Genomic DNA, 17,484 nt, shown 5'->3' on the forward strand with positions numbered 1-17,484 from the left:
TTTAAATTGGCACTAAAATAGCCTCAAAGCCATCGGTGGCAAGCACTTCTCACCCCCTCCTCTGTTCATCCCCCCCCCCCCCCATGTGGCACAGAGAAAAATTCCTCAATGTACAAGTGCTAGAAGGTCACACTGGTTGTCGTAAAACTCCTTCTTAATCAAATGTGGAAATGTCACGAATGATCCCGAGTCATGAAGAAGAAAAAAAAAAACATCAACAAACACACGGAAAAAAAACACCCTACCAAAAACAAAAACCCACCTTTTCATATGAATGCAAAACTTCCTTGCAAATAAACATAAGAAAATAAGTCTAACAAAAAGTCTTTTGCAATTTTGAACTTCCTTTTTTTCTAATCTTTTGAATATTTTTGTCCTTTCTTTGTTTAATAGTTGAACTCTTGTGACTGGGTGTTGTACAAATGTGTCCTTTATTTTTATTTATTTTTTATTTTTGCACGGTGCTTTTCTCTTAGATAATTATAATTTCGGAAATATACTACAATCAAAATCATAATCAAAATTACAATCAAGATTACAAATACCATTGTCATTTCTATTACCAGTTTGTTTATACTCATTACTAACTTTACAAGAAGCATTGTAACTTGAAATTGCCATTACACAATTATTGTACTGTCTAAATAAGGGCATTAGTTCTCTGTGTGGTTTATACTGATATTCAAATGTATACACCCTTAACGTAAGGGTTGAACAATTTAAAATCAAACTTGCAATATCATTCACTGTTTACACTTTTCTTTTGTCCTTATCATCCTCAAGGGTATATTTGTCCACGGACAAGGGGATGCTCAGTTGTTGTTCGACACAGTGGACAGTGATGGAAAAGTATCTGATTTACCACTTTGGTGAAAACCCATGCTGATGCATGCTACGCCAGTAAAATCATGAAGGTCAGGCTGCCCAAATTTCATCACAAACACTCTGATTTCTCCTGATTGTGGAACACAATGCACATGACACCATAACCAACTTTACACCAAAACCACTTTCTTTACACTGCATGCAGCAAACTATGAAGTTTGATTTATGTTGGCTGAAGTGATAATTCCCATTTACGCACTTCTTTCACATTGCAACAAAGGATAGAGCGCCCTCGCTCGGGTGATTCTTGTGGCTTCCACATAAGATTTAAAGAGGGAAATGGTTCACAAGGCAATACAGAGTGTTAACAGATCCTTGTTTGGACCACAATAACACATCCACCTAAAGACATCACTGCTGTATCTACTGTTAACACACTGCTTTGACGGCACGTCGGGCACTTAGTGAAATGCGAATCTCGTCAAATGTCACAAGAATGAGAAACTTTGGTAACGCACATCAACAAATTAAAAAAAATAGCTTCAAAATATAGCAAAGTTAAACGATTGTGTCTTCATTTAGCAAGAGAGAAAGAGAGAGGGAGATAGAGAGAAATAGAAGACAAATTGAAGAAATGTACAAAATTTGTTTGAGACAAAAAATATTAAAGATATACATGGGACATTGAAGGTCTCTGCACTACATAGAGAAAATACTGACATGAAACATTTTGATACAAATTCATATTCGCACAAGCTTGCAGTACATTACAAGCAGATTTTTACATAATGTCTTATTTCCGCATAACTCGAGAACAGTACCAATACCTTAAGATACATAAGACGGGGGTAATACACATACATGAGTAACATACACAGCCTTCAAATATACGAAGGAATACCACCTTCAATGTTGATAATGATGTCTATCGTAGAGTCGTGATTCTTTTACGTGAACTGCTGATTATGGGCTGAATTGATTTGAGAAGGTTAGACTAACCTTTTTTGACAAGACAAACTCGAGGTACCTTACTACTTGGCTTGAAGTCTTGGGCAGCACATCCACAATTCAAGCTTGGATGTCAATTGCCATACTGTCAACATCTTTTTCGATACGAATGTTGGCAAATGCTTTCCTGTTTTTTGTCGTGACAAATAAAAAAAGAAAAAAAGAAGAGTCCTCGCAAATTAGAATGGCCTACATTGGCCAATTGATTTTGATTTCACTGTATTAATATGCCATTTGCATTTTTTTTTTTTTGTTCACGCTTGATTGTATCATACTTTACATCATCAACAGAATATCAATTCATTCTATATAATTACGGTAAGATGTCGAGACTTGAAAGGAAATGTGCACCATTGTGATACGATGCATCTGTTACGTCTAATCAGTGGAATGTACATGAAAAAGAACAATATCAACGTCACTTATCATCAGTCTAAGAATCCTTAATACTAGAGAGAGATGTTTACAAAGTCAAGATATTTTCAGATAGAGCCAGTTGATTGATCAATACTTGCACAGAGAAATCTACATGTTACGTACAACTACTACTGTCACAGTGAGCGTAATCGCGCCCTTGCGTTCATTATGATCTGCACGATCAAATCTATGTACATTAGATAATAATGCAATCCCAGGACACACGACTTTGTGCATTACATCAATGCTCCTATCTAATTGTCCAAATACTTGTAAAAAGTGTAACATTTTTTGGGGGAAAATTTCGGCGAGTCCAAACATCTTAACACCACAGCTGTCTTGTAGGAATTTGTAACTTGTGTACATTCCCCCCCCCCCCCCGACCCTGATGAAAAGACTTCTACCGATGGAGTTGCTTGATATCTCATCCAATTTGGATGCATGATGCTACTACTATATGTAAGACTGGCCTTCTTAAAAGACATTTTCACAGAGGGCAGGGATCGCAGTCTGCCAACTCCCATCGTGAGAGATTGAGGATAAAAAATGTTCGCAAAGGAATTAGGGCAAAAGAAAGGGATACGTCAAGGTGATCACATTTGGATGCAGATGCAACCCCGCTGTATGCTCTTGTGCGTGTGGATACGAATAGATAGAGAGTTGTGAACTAAGAATATCAATTATAATATTGATTTGATTATACATTTTTCCCTTTTGCTTCCATATATGGGCTCACACAGTGCAGGGTGCTACACCATGGTAGTACAGAATGCGGAACCTATCCAGAGCAGTTGTTTCAGTTTGTGTTCTCTTATTTTCAATTAATGCCATAAAATCATAGATTGGTGACATCGTGTCTGCACGCATCAGAGTATAAACACCCATTATTCTCAGAGGGGAAACTGGGTTGGGAAAATCTTTTGGTAATCTTTGTTGCATGGAATTTTCTTTTTCTAATTTTTTGCTCCGAGAAAACCTGCATGAAGAGCTTCAGAATGTAACTGTACAGTAAAAGACACCAAAAACCATTTTACTTAGAAAGTGTCTTTGTTTGGAATAGTTTCCCCTGTATGGAGGGATATATAGGGGTCCATTGAGGTCTGAGTTAATGAGACTAAAATCATATGTGAAATTGCAAAAAAACTGCTAACAAACCAGTTAGCTTCAATGTATCTGCATTTTTCATTTGCACCTGTATGATATAACACATACGAATGCCCTTGTTCTGTATTCTCCCTTGCCACAAACTTTTACAATATTTTTTGAGTGATTTTTAAGTCATGAACCAGCTTTGGCAGGACCACACCTCTCTTGACCGGCAGCCAGGTCCAGGGTCAAGAATATGTACAAACTGAATGACCGTCCTGAGCTTTGACCATACCTCCTCGCAAAAGGGGGGACAGTTTTCACGAAATAGCAACTGGAACTGAAATAGTCCACTCAAAGGCATGAACGTGCAAATCCGAACAGAAGAAACTTGTAAAGCGAGAGCACTTGATATCACCTGGTGTCTCTCTTCACCATACACCTTGGAATCTGAGAAAATATACAAACTTATCAATTGCACTGTGAAGGTACATTGTATCAGGAAAAAAAAACAAAAACAAAAACAGGAGAGAGAAGATGTACTATCTCCACTGGTTTCCACAATTGGACTAAAAAAAAAGCAACAAAGTAAAGACAACTGTAAGCAGCATAACACCTATTTATGTATCAGTGTCAATCACTGGTGATAACCATGTAAATTATCCCTACTGCTCCTTTCAGCAGCTAATTGATGAAATCAATCCAAGCTGGCGTAAAGACGGTGACAGCAATCAGTCTTTTTATATCACCATCACATTTTCTTGGCTCGTTCTTTTCTCTCTTTTTTTTTTTCTTTTTGCGTCTTTGTTTGAAGAGATGGGAAGGGGTGGGGGGGGGGGGGAGGGATGTATCTTCTGTAATGACTTGTGTAACCACATTATCACCAACTGCATGCAAACTCTTTTAGATTTCTCTTTTCCCAATCAAAGTCTGCCACAGCCCTGCTCATTCTTCCAAGTGCACTTGAAAAAAAAGAAAAAAAGAAAAAAAAACGGGAAAGGAAATTGGGGGCAGCGCCAGCGCGGCGCTGCTGTCGGGCACGCTGCCGATACCAGACAATCACGCATGCCCTAATCTTGGGGTTAGGCCTCCAATTTGCTCTGATAATTTGCAAAACTAACACGACTAAAAAAAGAATTAGGTTGTAAGGCCAGCTAGTTAGACAACCATCACGGTCAGGATGTGCAGGCTAATCATTTTTCTTTGTTCTGTTTTGTTCTACAGCATTTATTCCCAAACGATAAGTGTCAAGGCTAATAAAGCTTTGATCAGTATGTTCTCTCTCTTTTCAAGAAGCCGAGTAATGCAGACAGCGAAACACAGTTGTTCCCTTTTCCTTTTTTTTTCTTTTAACCCGCTTTTGTTTTTCTTATTTGAAACTCTGTTTCCATCCCACTGCAGTTGCTCCACTTTTGTTGAAACTAGTTTTGGGTCTGATAGCTGAAGCAATGCATAGCAGCTGCAATATTCCAGTTCCTCTCTCCCTCTCTCTCCTCTTCTTTTTCTCTCCCATCTCTCAATCCATCTTTCTCTCTCCATCTCTCTTTCTTTCTCTTATCTTTCTCTCACTCTGTCGCACTCTTTCTCGCACTTCTTCTTTCGTTTTTAAAGGTGAAGTTATATCTGAGAATAAATTTTGGACGAAGCAAGATTCATCTTGCTCTGCACTGCACACCATAAGTCAGTTACGAAACTGGCTGCACCTTCGAGACAGCACTGGATTAGCAGGATTGCGGCAATATTAAACAAAGAAGCTGGAAACTGAGTCTATGGGAACAATCAACACACTGCCATGGACATTTTTAGGAATGGAAATTTTCATGAGGATCTCTCCATAGCAAGATAGATACATCATAAAGATATTGAACATCACAATGTCAAATCGGAAGTGAAATACTGTCAAAGCCTTATACGAACAAGAAAAAAATAGCACTGCCTATTCTGTGTTTCTGAAGCTGTCATTGGGCTTAGAGCAGTGATTTTTGGCCATTTGCATGTTTATTACTGTTATTTTTTTTTTTTTTTGCTACTGCTTCAGACACCTCTCTTGCTGACTCAACTTAACCATTTTTTTTTTCAACTTGAGCAATAGTTATCATAATCATTAGAGACAATACAAGTGAATGATCAAGCAACAGACAAACAGACAAAACAAGAAGTCAGGCTTTCCCCGTTGTGCTTCCCTAAGTTGCTGGGTTGGAACAAGGCAATCAAAATCGCTATGGCCCTCAGGCCTTTCCAAACAAATTTGGGAATTTTCGCAGCTCATTATCTGTATTCCCTCCCACCCACATCTTCGCTTTTCTTTGCTCTCTTTTTCTGCTGTTTTAGCCTGTCGCTATCTATTTGAGAATATAATCATTTTGCGACCGCCCCAAGTGTCCCGCTGCTGAACAGTTGGTGTGACACAAATATGTACCCCCCTTTCACGACAAGGAGAAAAATGACAGCAACAACAGAAGAAAAGAATTCTTTGTGAAGTAAGATTGAGGCGACTCTCTAAAAATACATCTCTTCCCCCCCTCCTGCCTGACGAGGGCAGGCTTCAGCTTCCGCGGCCCGCACGAGACGGGGAGGCGCACGTGATGTCTCGGCGACCTCCGTCCCGCCTCCTGTCAACAACTGTTTCGTCTGGCTGTCCTAATTGATTCCTTCCCCGATTCCTTCGCCCTGGGAACTGCTCGCTCAACGCAGCCTCGATCAGCCAGCGACACAGAGGAACGCCGATTAAAGTTTCGCCCCTGACCAAGTCTCCTAACTTGGGACATAGCCCTCGTTCCAAGGGTATGCACAGTCCGCCCCACACCCTCCCTCCACTAAAACTCGAGGGGAAAATCATCACCGACTCTTATACTTCAGTGGTATCCACCACCTCCTCAATATCCCTCTTCCCCCTCCACACCCTTGATCAAAAGATGGAAAGAAAATAAAAAAATACATTTAAAAATGTCCAACTGAAAGCAAAGTATGTGCATTTTTTTTTTGGAATTTCCACCTGCAATCTGCTGGATGCAAAGCGATGCAGGGCTTTTCACTATCTACACAGCTAAATATACAACCCTATGGCAAGCAAGTATTGGGGGTTTCCCCAGTGAGAGTTTTCTTTCTAATAAAATGTTACACAATCTAGAGGGAAGGGGGAAAAAAGAAGAGAAAAGGACAGATATGTATGACTGGGTCGTCACTGAATGTTTGCTGCACACGACCTCTAGATGCCAGACGATGACGTAGCCCGGAGAGTAATGTACATGTATGCAAACTGATTAGTCATTAATGTCACTTATATGAGCCACAAATGATAGACAACTGCTCTGTGATGCCCTATTTCAGTCACAGTAAGTAACAAAGACAAGATTCTTACCCCTGCCCTCCCCCCTCCCATTCCCTTCATTGTTTCCCTCTCCAGGTTTCTAATGAAGGAAAGCATAGGCTCACTTTCTCCTCTAATCTATCCATGCATCATTTTAGTTCTTTGCTTCTTGTGTGTTTTTTCTCTTAATCTATTTTACGGAGCAACACAGAGATCTGTACTTTTTTGAGGCAGGAATGCAGAGAAGCATAAATAGATATGCTAAGCTAGTTCAAGTTATTTTGAAAAATATGTACACAAAGAAAAGGAATAAAAAAAAAAATCTGCTGCCTACATTATAGTACCAATCTTGGAGCAAGTAAAAACAAAAGAGATTTTTTTCCACTAGTCTTGACCCAAGTCATTGCTGGATGCTGATCCCTTGGGAGCACTTGTCAATGATGACCTCCTGGGATCATTTGGCCGAGCACACACTCTTGGACACACGGAGACAAAATATCAGTGGCTGTTGTCAAGATGTCGACATCTCCACAGAAACGATCTGTTGCAGCAGGCGGCGTTCCACGAGGGGAGAAAAATCACTGGTGCGCGAGAGCGGCGTCAAAAAATTCCTTCCGACGAAAAAGCACTTGCCCCCGCAGCATTTCCGGAATGCAGCCATTTCGGCAGTGCACCGCGTCAACGTGCAACGTCATGCGAGGTTGCGTCTTAACGACGAGATGACAGTCTTGTAAGAGCATCACATGAGGTCAGCCATTGATAGAAAGAGCGAGATTTCCTACACAGCTACGACATCACACATATACCCACATCTTGGGAGGGATACAAGCAGAGCAAACTTTCCAATTTTTTTCTTTTTTCGGGAAAAAATACGAAGGCAAAACAACATCCCTAAAAGTCTCTCCACTGTGGCGGATCCACAGATAGGATGTAAGCGTGAATGGCACAGGCGGTGTGTGACTGCAGACGTAAACAAAAAGCATCCCGAGGCGGGATCTCAGCCGTCATCGACCATGAGATCCGTCACGTCACGTGACCAGCGAGGAAGGAATGAGGTTGCTTGGAGACTGGCTGGCTGAAGCTTATTTGGCCGCACGGTTACAGGTGGGTGGGGGTGGGGGGTCGAGTACCGATTTGTGTGCTACGTTGCCACGGATACGGCATGAGATGTCACAGTCTGCACCTTCTCCTCAATCATACCAGCGACTCGGTCTCTGTCGGCCTGCAAGAAGGCATTCATGAAAGCGAGACATTAACACAACAACTTCCACACACCAATACAGTGTATCCTGCTCAATTTCGTTGACACAGAACTCTGCGGCCCCTTGCAGTATTTGGAAACCCACTGACTGACATGGAAATATTCAACTCAATGGTCATAGAAGCATTTGCAACAAATTTTACGAGACATTTTCATGCATTACATAAATATTGCATTTGAAGAGATATACACATTGTAGTCCATACATCATGCACAAATGGATAACACATTCTCAATTTTCCTCTACATAGTCAAGGAACAAGATAAGAAGTGTATATGCATTCATTTGCCACTCATTTCTTCTTGTTGTTTAGTCTTCCATACCACTGAAAGTGGAGACAGTTTCAATAAGGGTTGTTCAGAGGCTTTTAAATGTCAGATGAGCATTAGGCACTTTTCCTCTGTAATGACGCACTTGGTGGGAACATGGAATATTTGAGAAGACAGGGAACACACAAAAACTCACATCGTTAATGAAGCCATATTGCACCAGCTCGTCTGCCAGTAATCTCGGACTCTCCTCTGGAAAAGAAAGGATGAAAAACAAAATTTTCCTCAAAGTTCTGCTCTTGCCAGCACAACATTTTTATCTCAGCAAAAAAAATAACCAGTCATTCAAAATCTTGACAAATGATTAAATGGCAAAGATTATCTTATGGACGGTTCCTACAAACCAGAGAGCGCTTCAAGCTTCATCTGCCTTCAGCGGAATGGATTTAGTCATCATTTGATGTCCATTGAGCAGGAAATTGATAAGGAAACTGGCTTGCGCTGATGAAAGTGACCCCTAATTCTGTAGATACACATCAGCTGTTGAATGGACATGTCTCAAGGACAACGAAATAATGCAATTTCCTGTAAAATGATTTGAAAACAAATTTGACCAATTCCGATAGGGTCTCTCGCAAGGACGAATCAGAGGGGGCAGGGTAGGGTTGGTGTCACTCCCTTCTCCCCCATCACATTTTTGTTTTACATCTATAAATTGGCTATAACCAGTGCGAGTGGCTTGCTAACAAAAAAGATAAATTTGGTGATTACTGAACTCAAAGGAAAAAGGCACAAATTTTCTCTCTGAAAAGCCTAAACTCAAACAGAAGACACTTTGCCTGTTTTGGATGTCAAGTACACTTGTAATGCAATGACAAGCATTACTGCACATGACTGCACTTTATTATATCTTGCATCAATAAATCAATCAAGCAACCGTGTCATCAGAATATGCTTAAAGATGACAGGCATAAATAGTATACTGTAAAACATGATATATTCGCGGTACGAAATTTTCGCGAATTGGAGCCGACGGCCTTTTTCATGGCAAGAAATTTTCGCGAATTGCCTCTTGCGTTCAATGCATATAGTGTAGATAAGAAATTTCGCGTGCATTTTAATTTCGCGAATCTTGGCGCTCGCGAAATTCGCGAAATTAAAATGCACGCGAACATTTCTCGTTTTACAGTACTGTACATGCCAAATATTTCACGGGGTTTACATTTTTCTCAAATTTTGAGAGGCAGGTGCTATTCCCGAATCAAGCAACATGTTAAAATATCAAATCTGATCCAAACATGAAAGCCATGCGCATGCGAACATGTCCTGGTACAAAATACACAGTACACGAATAAGGTGCATGAAAATGCAGTTCAGTAGGCCTATTAAGAAGTCTCGGCGTGTCTACTCTGTGAATGGATGCCTGAATTTAACCACTCACAAAATTATCAACAAGTCAAGATTCCCCCCAAATTAGACTTGCTGTTATGGCCTATGCAGTATTCATGCACAATGCAGGAGGGATAATCTGAACACCAGTAATGCACTTTTTGAAGCTTTGACTGAGCCAACCTCAATCAGTAGAGAAAAAAAAAAGCTATTTTGATTTCCATAAATGGCATAAAATTGTAGTGTACATGAACCAAACTTTCCCGACGGTGATAGCTATCTAGAAACAAAACAAAACAAATCACAAATTCATCATCAATGGTGACCCCTGACCCCGGTGACCTTTGACCCCAGTGTCACTGACCTGTGGTGATCTCACAGCTCAGCTGCCGGTTCATGGTGTCGTCCATCCATAGCAGCAGCTCCAGCTAACGTGGAAGAGAGCCAGGGAAAAAACAAAATTACATTATCAAAGAATAGCGATGTTTCCCCTTTTGTGTAGGGCATTATGAATGAGTGTTATGAGTGTGTGTTGAATTGATATCATTGTTGGCACTTGAGCATTCACTAAATCAACACAGAAGTTACACAGCAGACCACAAATAGCACTTCTCCCCCTTCGGTGTAGTGCATCATGAGTGTTTTGAGGGTGTTTGCATTTGCATGCTCGTTAACGTGTCAAATTAACAGCATTGCAGGCACTTGAGTACCGGTATACTGTAAACGTGGAAATTTTCGCGGTACATTAATTTTCGCGGATTTCGCGCTACGTTCGGCTAGCGCGAATTTAAAAACGCGCGAATATATCTTCACAATTTTCTATGCACATTTTGAACGGGATGAATTGTGTGCGCTTCATCGATGATACTGCTACGTAGTACAATGTACAGGCATGTTTACGCTACTAGTACTGTGCGAAGAGACGATAGACTGCTGTGTACTGTAGCATGCATGTGGTCACCGCACGCACCGATGCTACATTCCCCCGTGACTACGGTACTACAGTCAAAGCTGTACTACGTATTTGAGTGCTTGTACTCGCAGTCGAGCCGCTCGCTACGTCGCTTGTCGTACGCTGGCATAGCAAGCTATGTAGCAGAGGCTTTGGATGAAAGCAGTGAATGTGTACTACAGTAAAGTAACCTGCTGCGGAGCGCGAATTTAAGAACCCGCGAATACGTTTTCGAGCCGCTCAGCGCGAAAAATTAATCGCGCGAAAATATTGACGTTTACAGTACAGTGTATCATGACAGTAGCTACACAGTACATCAAAAGTACGAATGCTTGTCCTTCTGTGTAGGGGATTATGAGTGTTTGGGTGTGTGTGTGTAATTATGTGTAAAATTGACATCCACAAGTGCATGTAGGCTCTAGAGTATGAACAACCATAACAATATAATTTCGTGCGAGTAATTTTTCGTGCTAGGCTGGGTGAGATGGATTTTGTGTGTTTTTAATTCCGCTGAAGCAAGACATTTTTTAGTGGAACATATGATCTGCAAAAATATTTGAGTTTTTATTTTTGCCCTGGTTTCTCGTTGCGCAAAATGTGCAAAAATTTTCCACTTTTGGAGTATATTTGGAGTATATTTGGAGTATATTTGGAGTATATACTTGCAAATCAGGAGAAAACAAATTTGTCAAATAAATTTTGAAAATATCAAGTTATTCATAATAAGGCTAGTATACAACACATCTATCAAAACATTGCTTGCTTTTGCTTGTCTCTCTATTGTTATGTCTGCCTTCCTTTTCATATTATTTTATGATTGAAATAAACATCATCATCATCATCATTCATCATGATCATGATCATCATCATGATCATTATGATCATGATCATGATCATGATCATAATCACGATCATGATCATGATCATAATCACCATCACCATTCTATCAATCAATTTGCCAACACTGTTCGAGATTAACAGTTACTATCAGCAACCTTGCACATCTACTTGCCCAAGAATGACATTTAACGGGCCTTGGTAACAGGGGATGTACATGTCTGTGAGGGGTTCATTGTTTCTTTTAACTCTCATCCTTCTCCGGGGTGGGCGGTGGGATTGGGGGGGGGGGGGGGAGGAGGGGGGGAGAAGAGTTTGTGACATAATCAGGCCATGATTAACAAATGGAGCACACAGTCACACCTCACAAGCAGGCCTCTGGATGATTTCATCTTCCTTCAGTGGATCGCAGCCACACAGTCTAGACGTACACCAACGAGGCTTGAACATCAGCTTTTCCTCGACTCTAATTTCCACTGACACGGGGAGGTGGCCACCTCACAATGGACGACTCAATCCTATTTTAGACTCTCTGAGTACTGAATACTCACAACCTGCAACTCCGCACACCCCTCTCCTCCCCCCTCCCCAATTTCCCCACATACCCCTCGCACCCAAGACGGCCATCAGCCAGGGGACCAAGGGTTTTCCAGGATTACCAACATTCACTCTAAGTTTACCACTTTGGATTACTTTGGCTCTCAGACCAGTCATCACACAAGCACCAGCACACATGCATTACTAATATACATCATTTCAATACAGAAATATCTGTTGCAACTCTCCTGCTTACAACGCATGCTTGGATACTACATTGTATTATACAATTGTACACTCACACTGCACCCCTCCCGCCTCTCTGATTAGGATTCCATATTCATTCCATGCATTTTTTTTTTCCATCATTGCCTACTTGGAAATTCTTATCAAATTTCCATTCTGTTTTGTGTTTCTTAATTTTTTTTCAAAGGAAATCTACTCTTGAGAGATTTTAACCAAAACTAAATCTAAGCATAGGAAAGCAAAGGAAAAAATAATAATAATGATAAAAATAAAATAAACAAACAAAAATGAAAAATGAAAGCAGCATGCCAGTCTTTAATTCCCTCTTGCACATCCAATTCTATCCCATGCCCCCATTGCCCCTCCCTCCAAAAAGAAAAAAGAAGAAAGCAAAAAGAAGATAAGAAATAATAACAAGTGCCAGAGATGTTAAACCCTCTCTGTGGCAGGGACTTTGGGCAGTGTATATGATGCTATGGGGGTGTTCTGTGCCAACCGGTACTGAAAGACAAAGTGTTAAATAAGATGCCTTCTTGACTCACATGTAGGTTTGGACTCTCCTCCACTCCCTGCTTCACTTCACACTGCATGTAGGTGATTTTCCGGCTCTCCATGTCGATGGGTTCGGGCGTGGCGCTCTTGACCGACTCCTGCGTCTCCGGCGACTGGGGCCGGACCTTGGCCGGGTTGTGCCGCTTCATTGCGAAAGCGGTCAGGGGGTGGATGCCGTTCCTGCGCGAGGGGGACAATCGAAGCAGCAAAAGAGGACATGACATCATCTGTGTACGACTTCCGAACTCGATAGTAATCATTACTTTCACGGTACAGAATTGGGTTAGATGTTTGTTAGAATGTTCTCGTCATTCTGATGCTCCAAAAATGGCGCAAGAGAGACATTAATCCTACAAACTAGCTGGGCTCATCTTGTGCTAATCCACACAATAGTGATTTATGAGCCACTTTAGGGCAGCCCACATTTTCACACTGAAATCAAGGACAGATCAAAATGCTATAGGGGAGACACTTGTGTGTTTAAAAACACATTTCACATGGCAAATACAATGTCCAAATTAGATACATAGGTTTCTGCATTTCTTCCACTGTTATGATGTGAAGAGATTATCAGAAGAAGGGAGATTCAACAGTTTTACCACCCTTTCAGATCTGTCCAAAATATAAGTGTATGTGTGCATATAGCAAGCACATTTCTCAAACTGATGGTAGTTTAAAAGGGGGTGGGGCAAAGCATCGGCCTTTTCTGCAAATGTGGGATGCTGTGATAATTTGCTCATTACATAAACTGCGCATATGTTTCCGTGCAGAATGGATGGAAATAATGCATCTAAACATGGGGGGGGGGGGGGGGGTTTGAGGAATGGAATATGATCACTTACTTGACTTCCTCAAGGAATTTTTCCAGCTCTAAGGCGGGTACCTGAGATACTCTGGGAGGGCAAAGGTCAAAGAGAGACAATAACATGGTGAGTCATATCACTGACCTACGACCCCAGGCCAGTCAAGGCTTCAAAGGACACACCGAATTAAGATTTACCTTAGAAGGAATAAGCCTCTCACATTTCTTTGCACGAGTGACGCTTAAGCCTGCATAGCACTTATGTGGCACTAGCTTCACAACTAAGGCTGACAACATTAACAAATAAGATGCAAGTAGCAGTAGTAGTAATATTGGTGCAAATTATATTGATGGTAGTAATGACAATAGCAATACTGATAAAAATAATGACAAAATTCTATACCACCACGACCACCACCTACCACTACTACTATTACTACTACTACGATTATGATTACTACTACTACTACTACTACTACTACTACTACTACTACTACAACTACTACTCCTGTAAAAGTGAATATTTTCGCACTAGTTTCTTGTGTTGCGAAATGCGCAAAAATTTCCACCTTAACAGTACTACTACTACTACTACTATTACTAATATAACTACTCGTACTACTTGTAAAACTACTACTACTACTACTACTACAACTACTACTACTACTACTACTACTATGACTATCATTACCACTAAGTACGGCTGTATAATACTACGAATACAAAATGGAGGTAAACACATCTGCTTCTTCACACATATAAATCTGCAAAGGCAGGAAGGATGGTATGTTTCCTCTTCTGCTTCCTCAAAAAATACTCAATGATTATTTTGTCGTCAGAATGTGTTCTACTTCTCCACAAACTATTTAATACAATGATGCTTTTACAGTTGAGCTCATGAGTTACACAACGATTTTAAAGTGAGTACTTGAGATGTGTATTTCATAAAATCGCAGGAACTACAAATTAACGTGTAAGAATCTGGCAACATTATGAGTATTTGTCAGTTGATGGGTAACGTGTCTTTTCAGGCAATACTGAGATAGATACTAGCGTACACATATTGTACAGGATAATTCACAACTTAAAGGGACATTCCAGACGATTTTCATAATTTCACATCATTTAGTACATAAATCGACAACTCCATGTATAGATTTGAGGAATTTATTGTGGTTCTTGAGCAGAGAAACCATACTTTGAAAAACCTTAAGCAAATTACACTGAACAAGGATGATGACATAGGAGGTTCACATATTTCAGAAATGTAGCGGTATAATCCCATTACAATACCGCTTGCTTGTGAGTTCACCTGTGTATAATCTATGCATGCCTTCTTCTTTTGTTCTGCTTCCTTGAGCCCCAACTCATGCATTCTTATAGTGACCCTGCCATGTCATCATCCTTGTTCATTGCAATTTGTTCTAAATTTTGAAAATATTCTTATTCTTCATCCCAATTATCACAAATTCTGAAACTCTGTCCTCAGTATAACCAATTTGCAGTCGTTCAAATGTAAAAATCTGAAAATCATCCGGAGGTCTCCTTTAAAGTGATTGATTTAGATGTAAACATGACAGGTCTACAAAACCAAACATTTCTTGCAAGTACTCATTACTTTCACTTTTTTTTTTCTTTTTTACTGGCCATGCTGATTTAACATTGCTTAATTGCGAATCTCTGTTTAATATATCATCCTGAATTAGTGAATGAGCACACTACTGGCATTTACTGTTTGGTATTGATTATCAATTAAATGCCTCTAGTCCATTAAGCCGTGTGCCATTTGACATGGAACCCAGACAGCGATCAATGGAACAAACGGATATCCCTGACTGCAGATTTTTTCCTGGACGACAGATAGCAGTGGGTACTATCTGTACCTAAATTTAGACTTTGTGGCTTTGCTCTTAGTCTGTCTGTGTGCTTGTGCCTGTCTGTCCATCTGTCCATATGTCTGTCTTTTTATCACTCTCAAAGAACAGTTCACGAAATTGAAATGTCTCTCACTTGTGTATGTTTGCTTTCTGTAATAAATCAAGCTAGCATCTTTAGCATGAGGTAACGGGTGGGGTAGGGCAGGGGGGGGGGGGTATAGCTGAGGGCAGCTCATTCATTGCAGCAGTATCTGATTCGGTACGATGCATCTCTTTGGCTACATGGAATGTACAAAACACATTAATTTTGCAAAGGACTTGTCTACTGAATGCTGTTCCTTCAGAACTTGACATGACTGCTGAAATTGAATTCCTGGCACAAGTACAATGAACCAAAATTGCTCAGGGCCATTTGGCACGGCATCAAACGGCAGAAAGGAAGATAGATAAGCTGACTGTCAGTGGATGAACAACCCCGATAACTTGTACCTGTACCCTGCGATTGCTTGGGATAACATTGACCTGGGGCGGGAGAATTGTCGCACTAATGTCATGACAAATGCGATATGGCACCAATACCCTGAGACAAACATTCTAGCACCAACATTCCATTTGCTACTTAGTCTGCAGCTATGTTAAAGAAGTGTTTCATGCTGCAGTGAAAACCTTGTCATAAAGACGTCAAAAATATAGCAAAGCCCTCTTATAACAACAAGTTTTTGCAAGTGCCCAACCCGTTACAATTTTCATTGTTCTTTTTTGCCTTGATATAGTGAGAAACCTGATGCAACAAGGAAATTTTAAGTTTTTTTATTTCCTCGTTTAAACAAGGTTCCCCATGTACAAAACTTTAGAGATTTGCATCGGGGATCCTTTCTGGGATATCCCCTCACCCACCTCCATTGCACTTCTTCTTGTTGGCTTTGCAGCTTCATGGTGGCGATCACTTCGTCCTTCTTCACTTCCCTCTGCTCCTTGTCCGACAAGTGCTCTTGAAGAAAACCTTTGAGAGGGAATTGCACATAATGACGCAAATAACATCTCTTACATGGATGTGATGCATGCATGATTATCATTTGCTGTACGGTCTGTCTAGTTCCCAGAACAAGCCAGTTTAATACTCCATGATCCACATTTGACATGTCTGGCAAATCCAATCCACTCAAACAACTGCGAGGCCACTTCAATGGCAGGTGCCTGAGGTTTTGTGGTACAGCATATTGGCAAACTGTCCTCCCTGCTTTTACAGCATGGGATAACTTTATATGAACGGTAGGATCAAATACTTCAGACATCCAACTGATATCATTTGGGGTTCTTCCAGTCTTCTACAATAACGATAACGAAACGACTTTGCAAACATTACTAAAGGCAACTCCCATTATAACAAAGCCCTCGGGACTGGCAATTTTCTTTCGTTATATCAAAATTTGGTTAGAGCCGAACAGTTAAGTATATAAAGATACGTCTAGGGTGATAATATTAGGACCTGGATTTTTTCTTTGATAATTGTATTTGTTATAACGGAAGTGCACTGTATCATCAACTCTGGGAGGACAGCAACTTGGATTAGTGGACACCATGATTTCAATAAATAAATAGATGTCCCTGCACTCACTCTCATTCTTGACAAAGCTATGGGCAGCAAGCAGCTTCAGTGAATGGACCTCAAAGAGGACAGGGTGCAGAAGGAGTTCCCTGGCCGTCGGCCGCCGCTGGACATCATCCAGTGACCGATGGATGAAATCCTGCGAATGTGACCAGTTTTAAATAGCAAAGTGGCGATCACTTTCAATTTGTGACAAGGAGTTACACAAGTTTCAAAAGTTTTGCAATTTGGCCCTTCACTTCGGCCATTCACTTTGGTGACGAAGTTTCAAACAGTTTTGACTTTAAATGATACTTTTGAACATTTTGACATATTGTAGGACAAAGTGGTAAACAGTACAACTGACTAAAAACGATTCTAAAACTTTCTCAATTATTTGAGACAGCAGAATTAGAGAAAAATGGTGCAGATTTGGAAGATGAGCTATGCTTTGGGTCTGTGGCATTTATCCACATTATAGGATTTCTCATATAGTGGAAAAAAGCAAACAACCCAATAATGTGTGT

General features: G+C 40.6%; 1 protein-coding gene across 1 annotated transcript in view; it reads right to left on the reverse strand.

Annotated features, from left to right (window-relative positions):
* Positions 1 to 6,738: 6,738 nt before the first annotated feature.
* Positions 6,739 to 17,484, reverse strand: part of LOC139729389 (nuclear receptor-binding protein-like) — a 55,427-nt gene continuing 44,681 nt past the window's right edge. Inside the window, exons 8-14 of the mRNA XM_071640317.1 lie at positions 16,988 to 17,117; positions 16,267 to 16,372; positions 13,533 to 13,583; positions 12,681 to 12,870; positions 9,931 to 9,994; positions 8,374 to 8,429; positions 6,739 to 7,868 (exon numbers count right to left, since the gene is read on the reverse strand). Coding sequence (XP_071496418.1) covers positions 7,788 to 7,868; positions 8,374 to 8,429; positions 9,931 to 9,994; positions 12,681 to 12,870; positions 13,533 to 13,583; positions 16,267 to 16,372; positions 16,988 to 17,117 — 678 coding nt within the window. The 3' untranslated portion in view covers positions 6,739 to 7,787. The remainder of the gene's footprint in view (positions 7,869 to 8,373; positions 8,430 to 9,930; positions 9,995 to 12,680; positions 12,871 to 13,532; positions 13,584 to 16,266; positions 16,373 to 16,987; positions 17,118 to 17,484) is intronic.

Source organism: Diadema antillarum, unplaced genomic scaffold (assembly GCF_040938485.1).
Source record: "Diadema antillarum isolate AM-2024a unplaced genomic scaffold, OU_Dant_1.0 seq00000238_RagTag, whole genome shotgun sequence".
Taxonomy (NCBI): Eukaryota; Metazoa; Echinodermata; class Echinoidea; order Diadematoida; family Diadematidae; genus Diadema; species Diadema antillarum.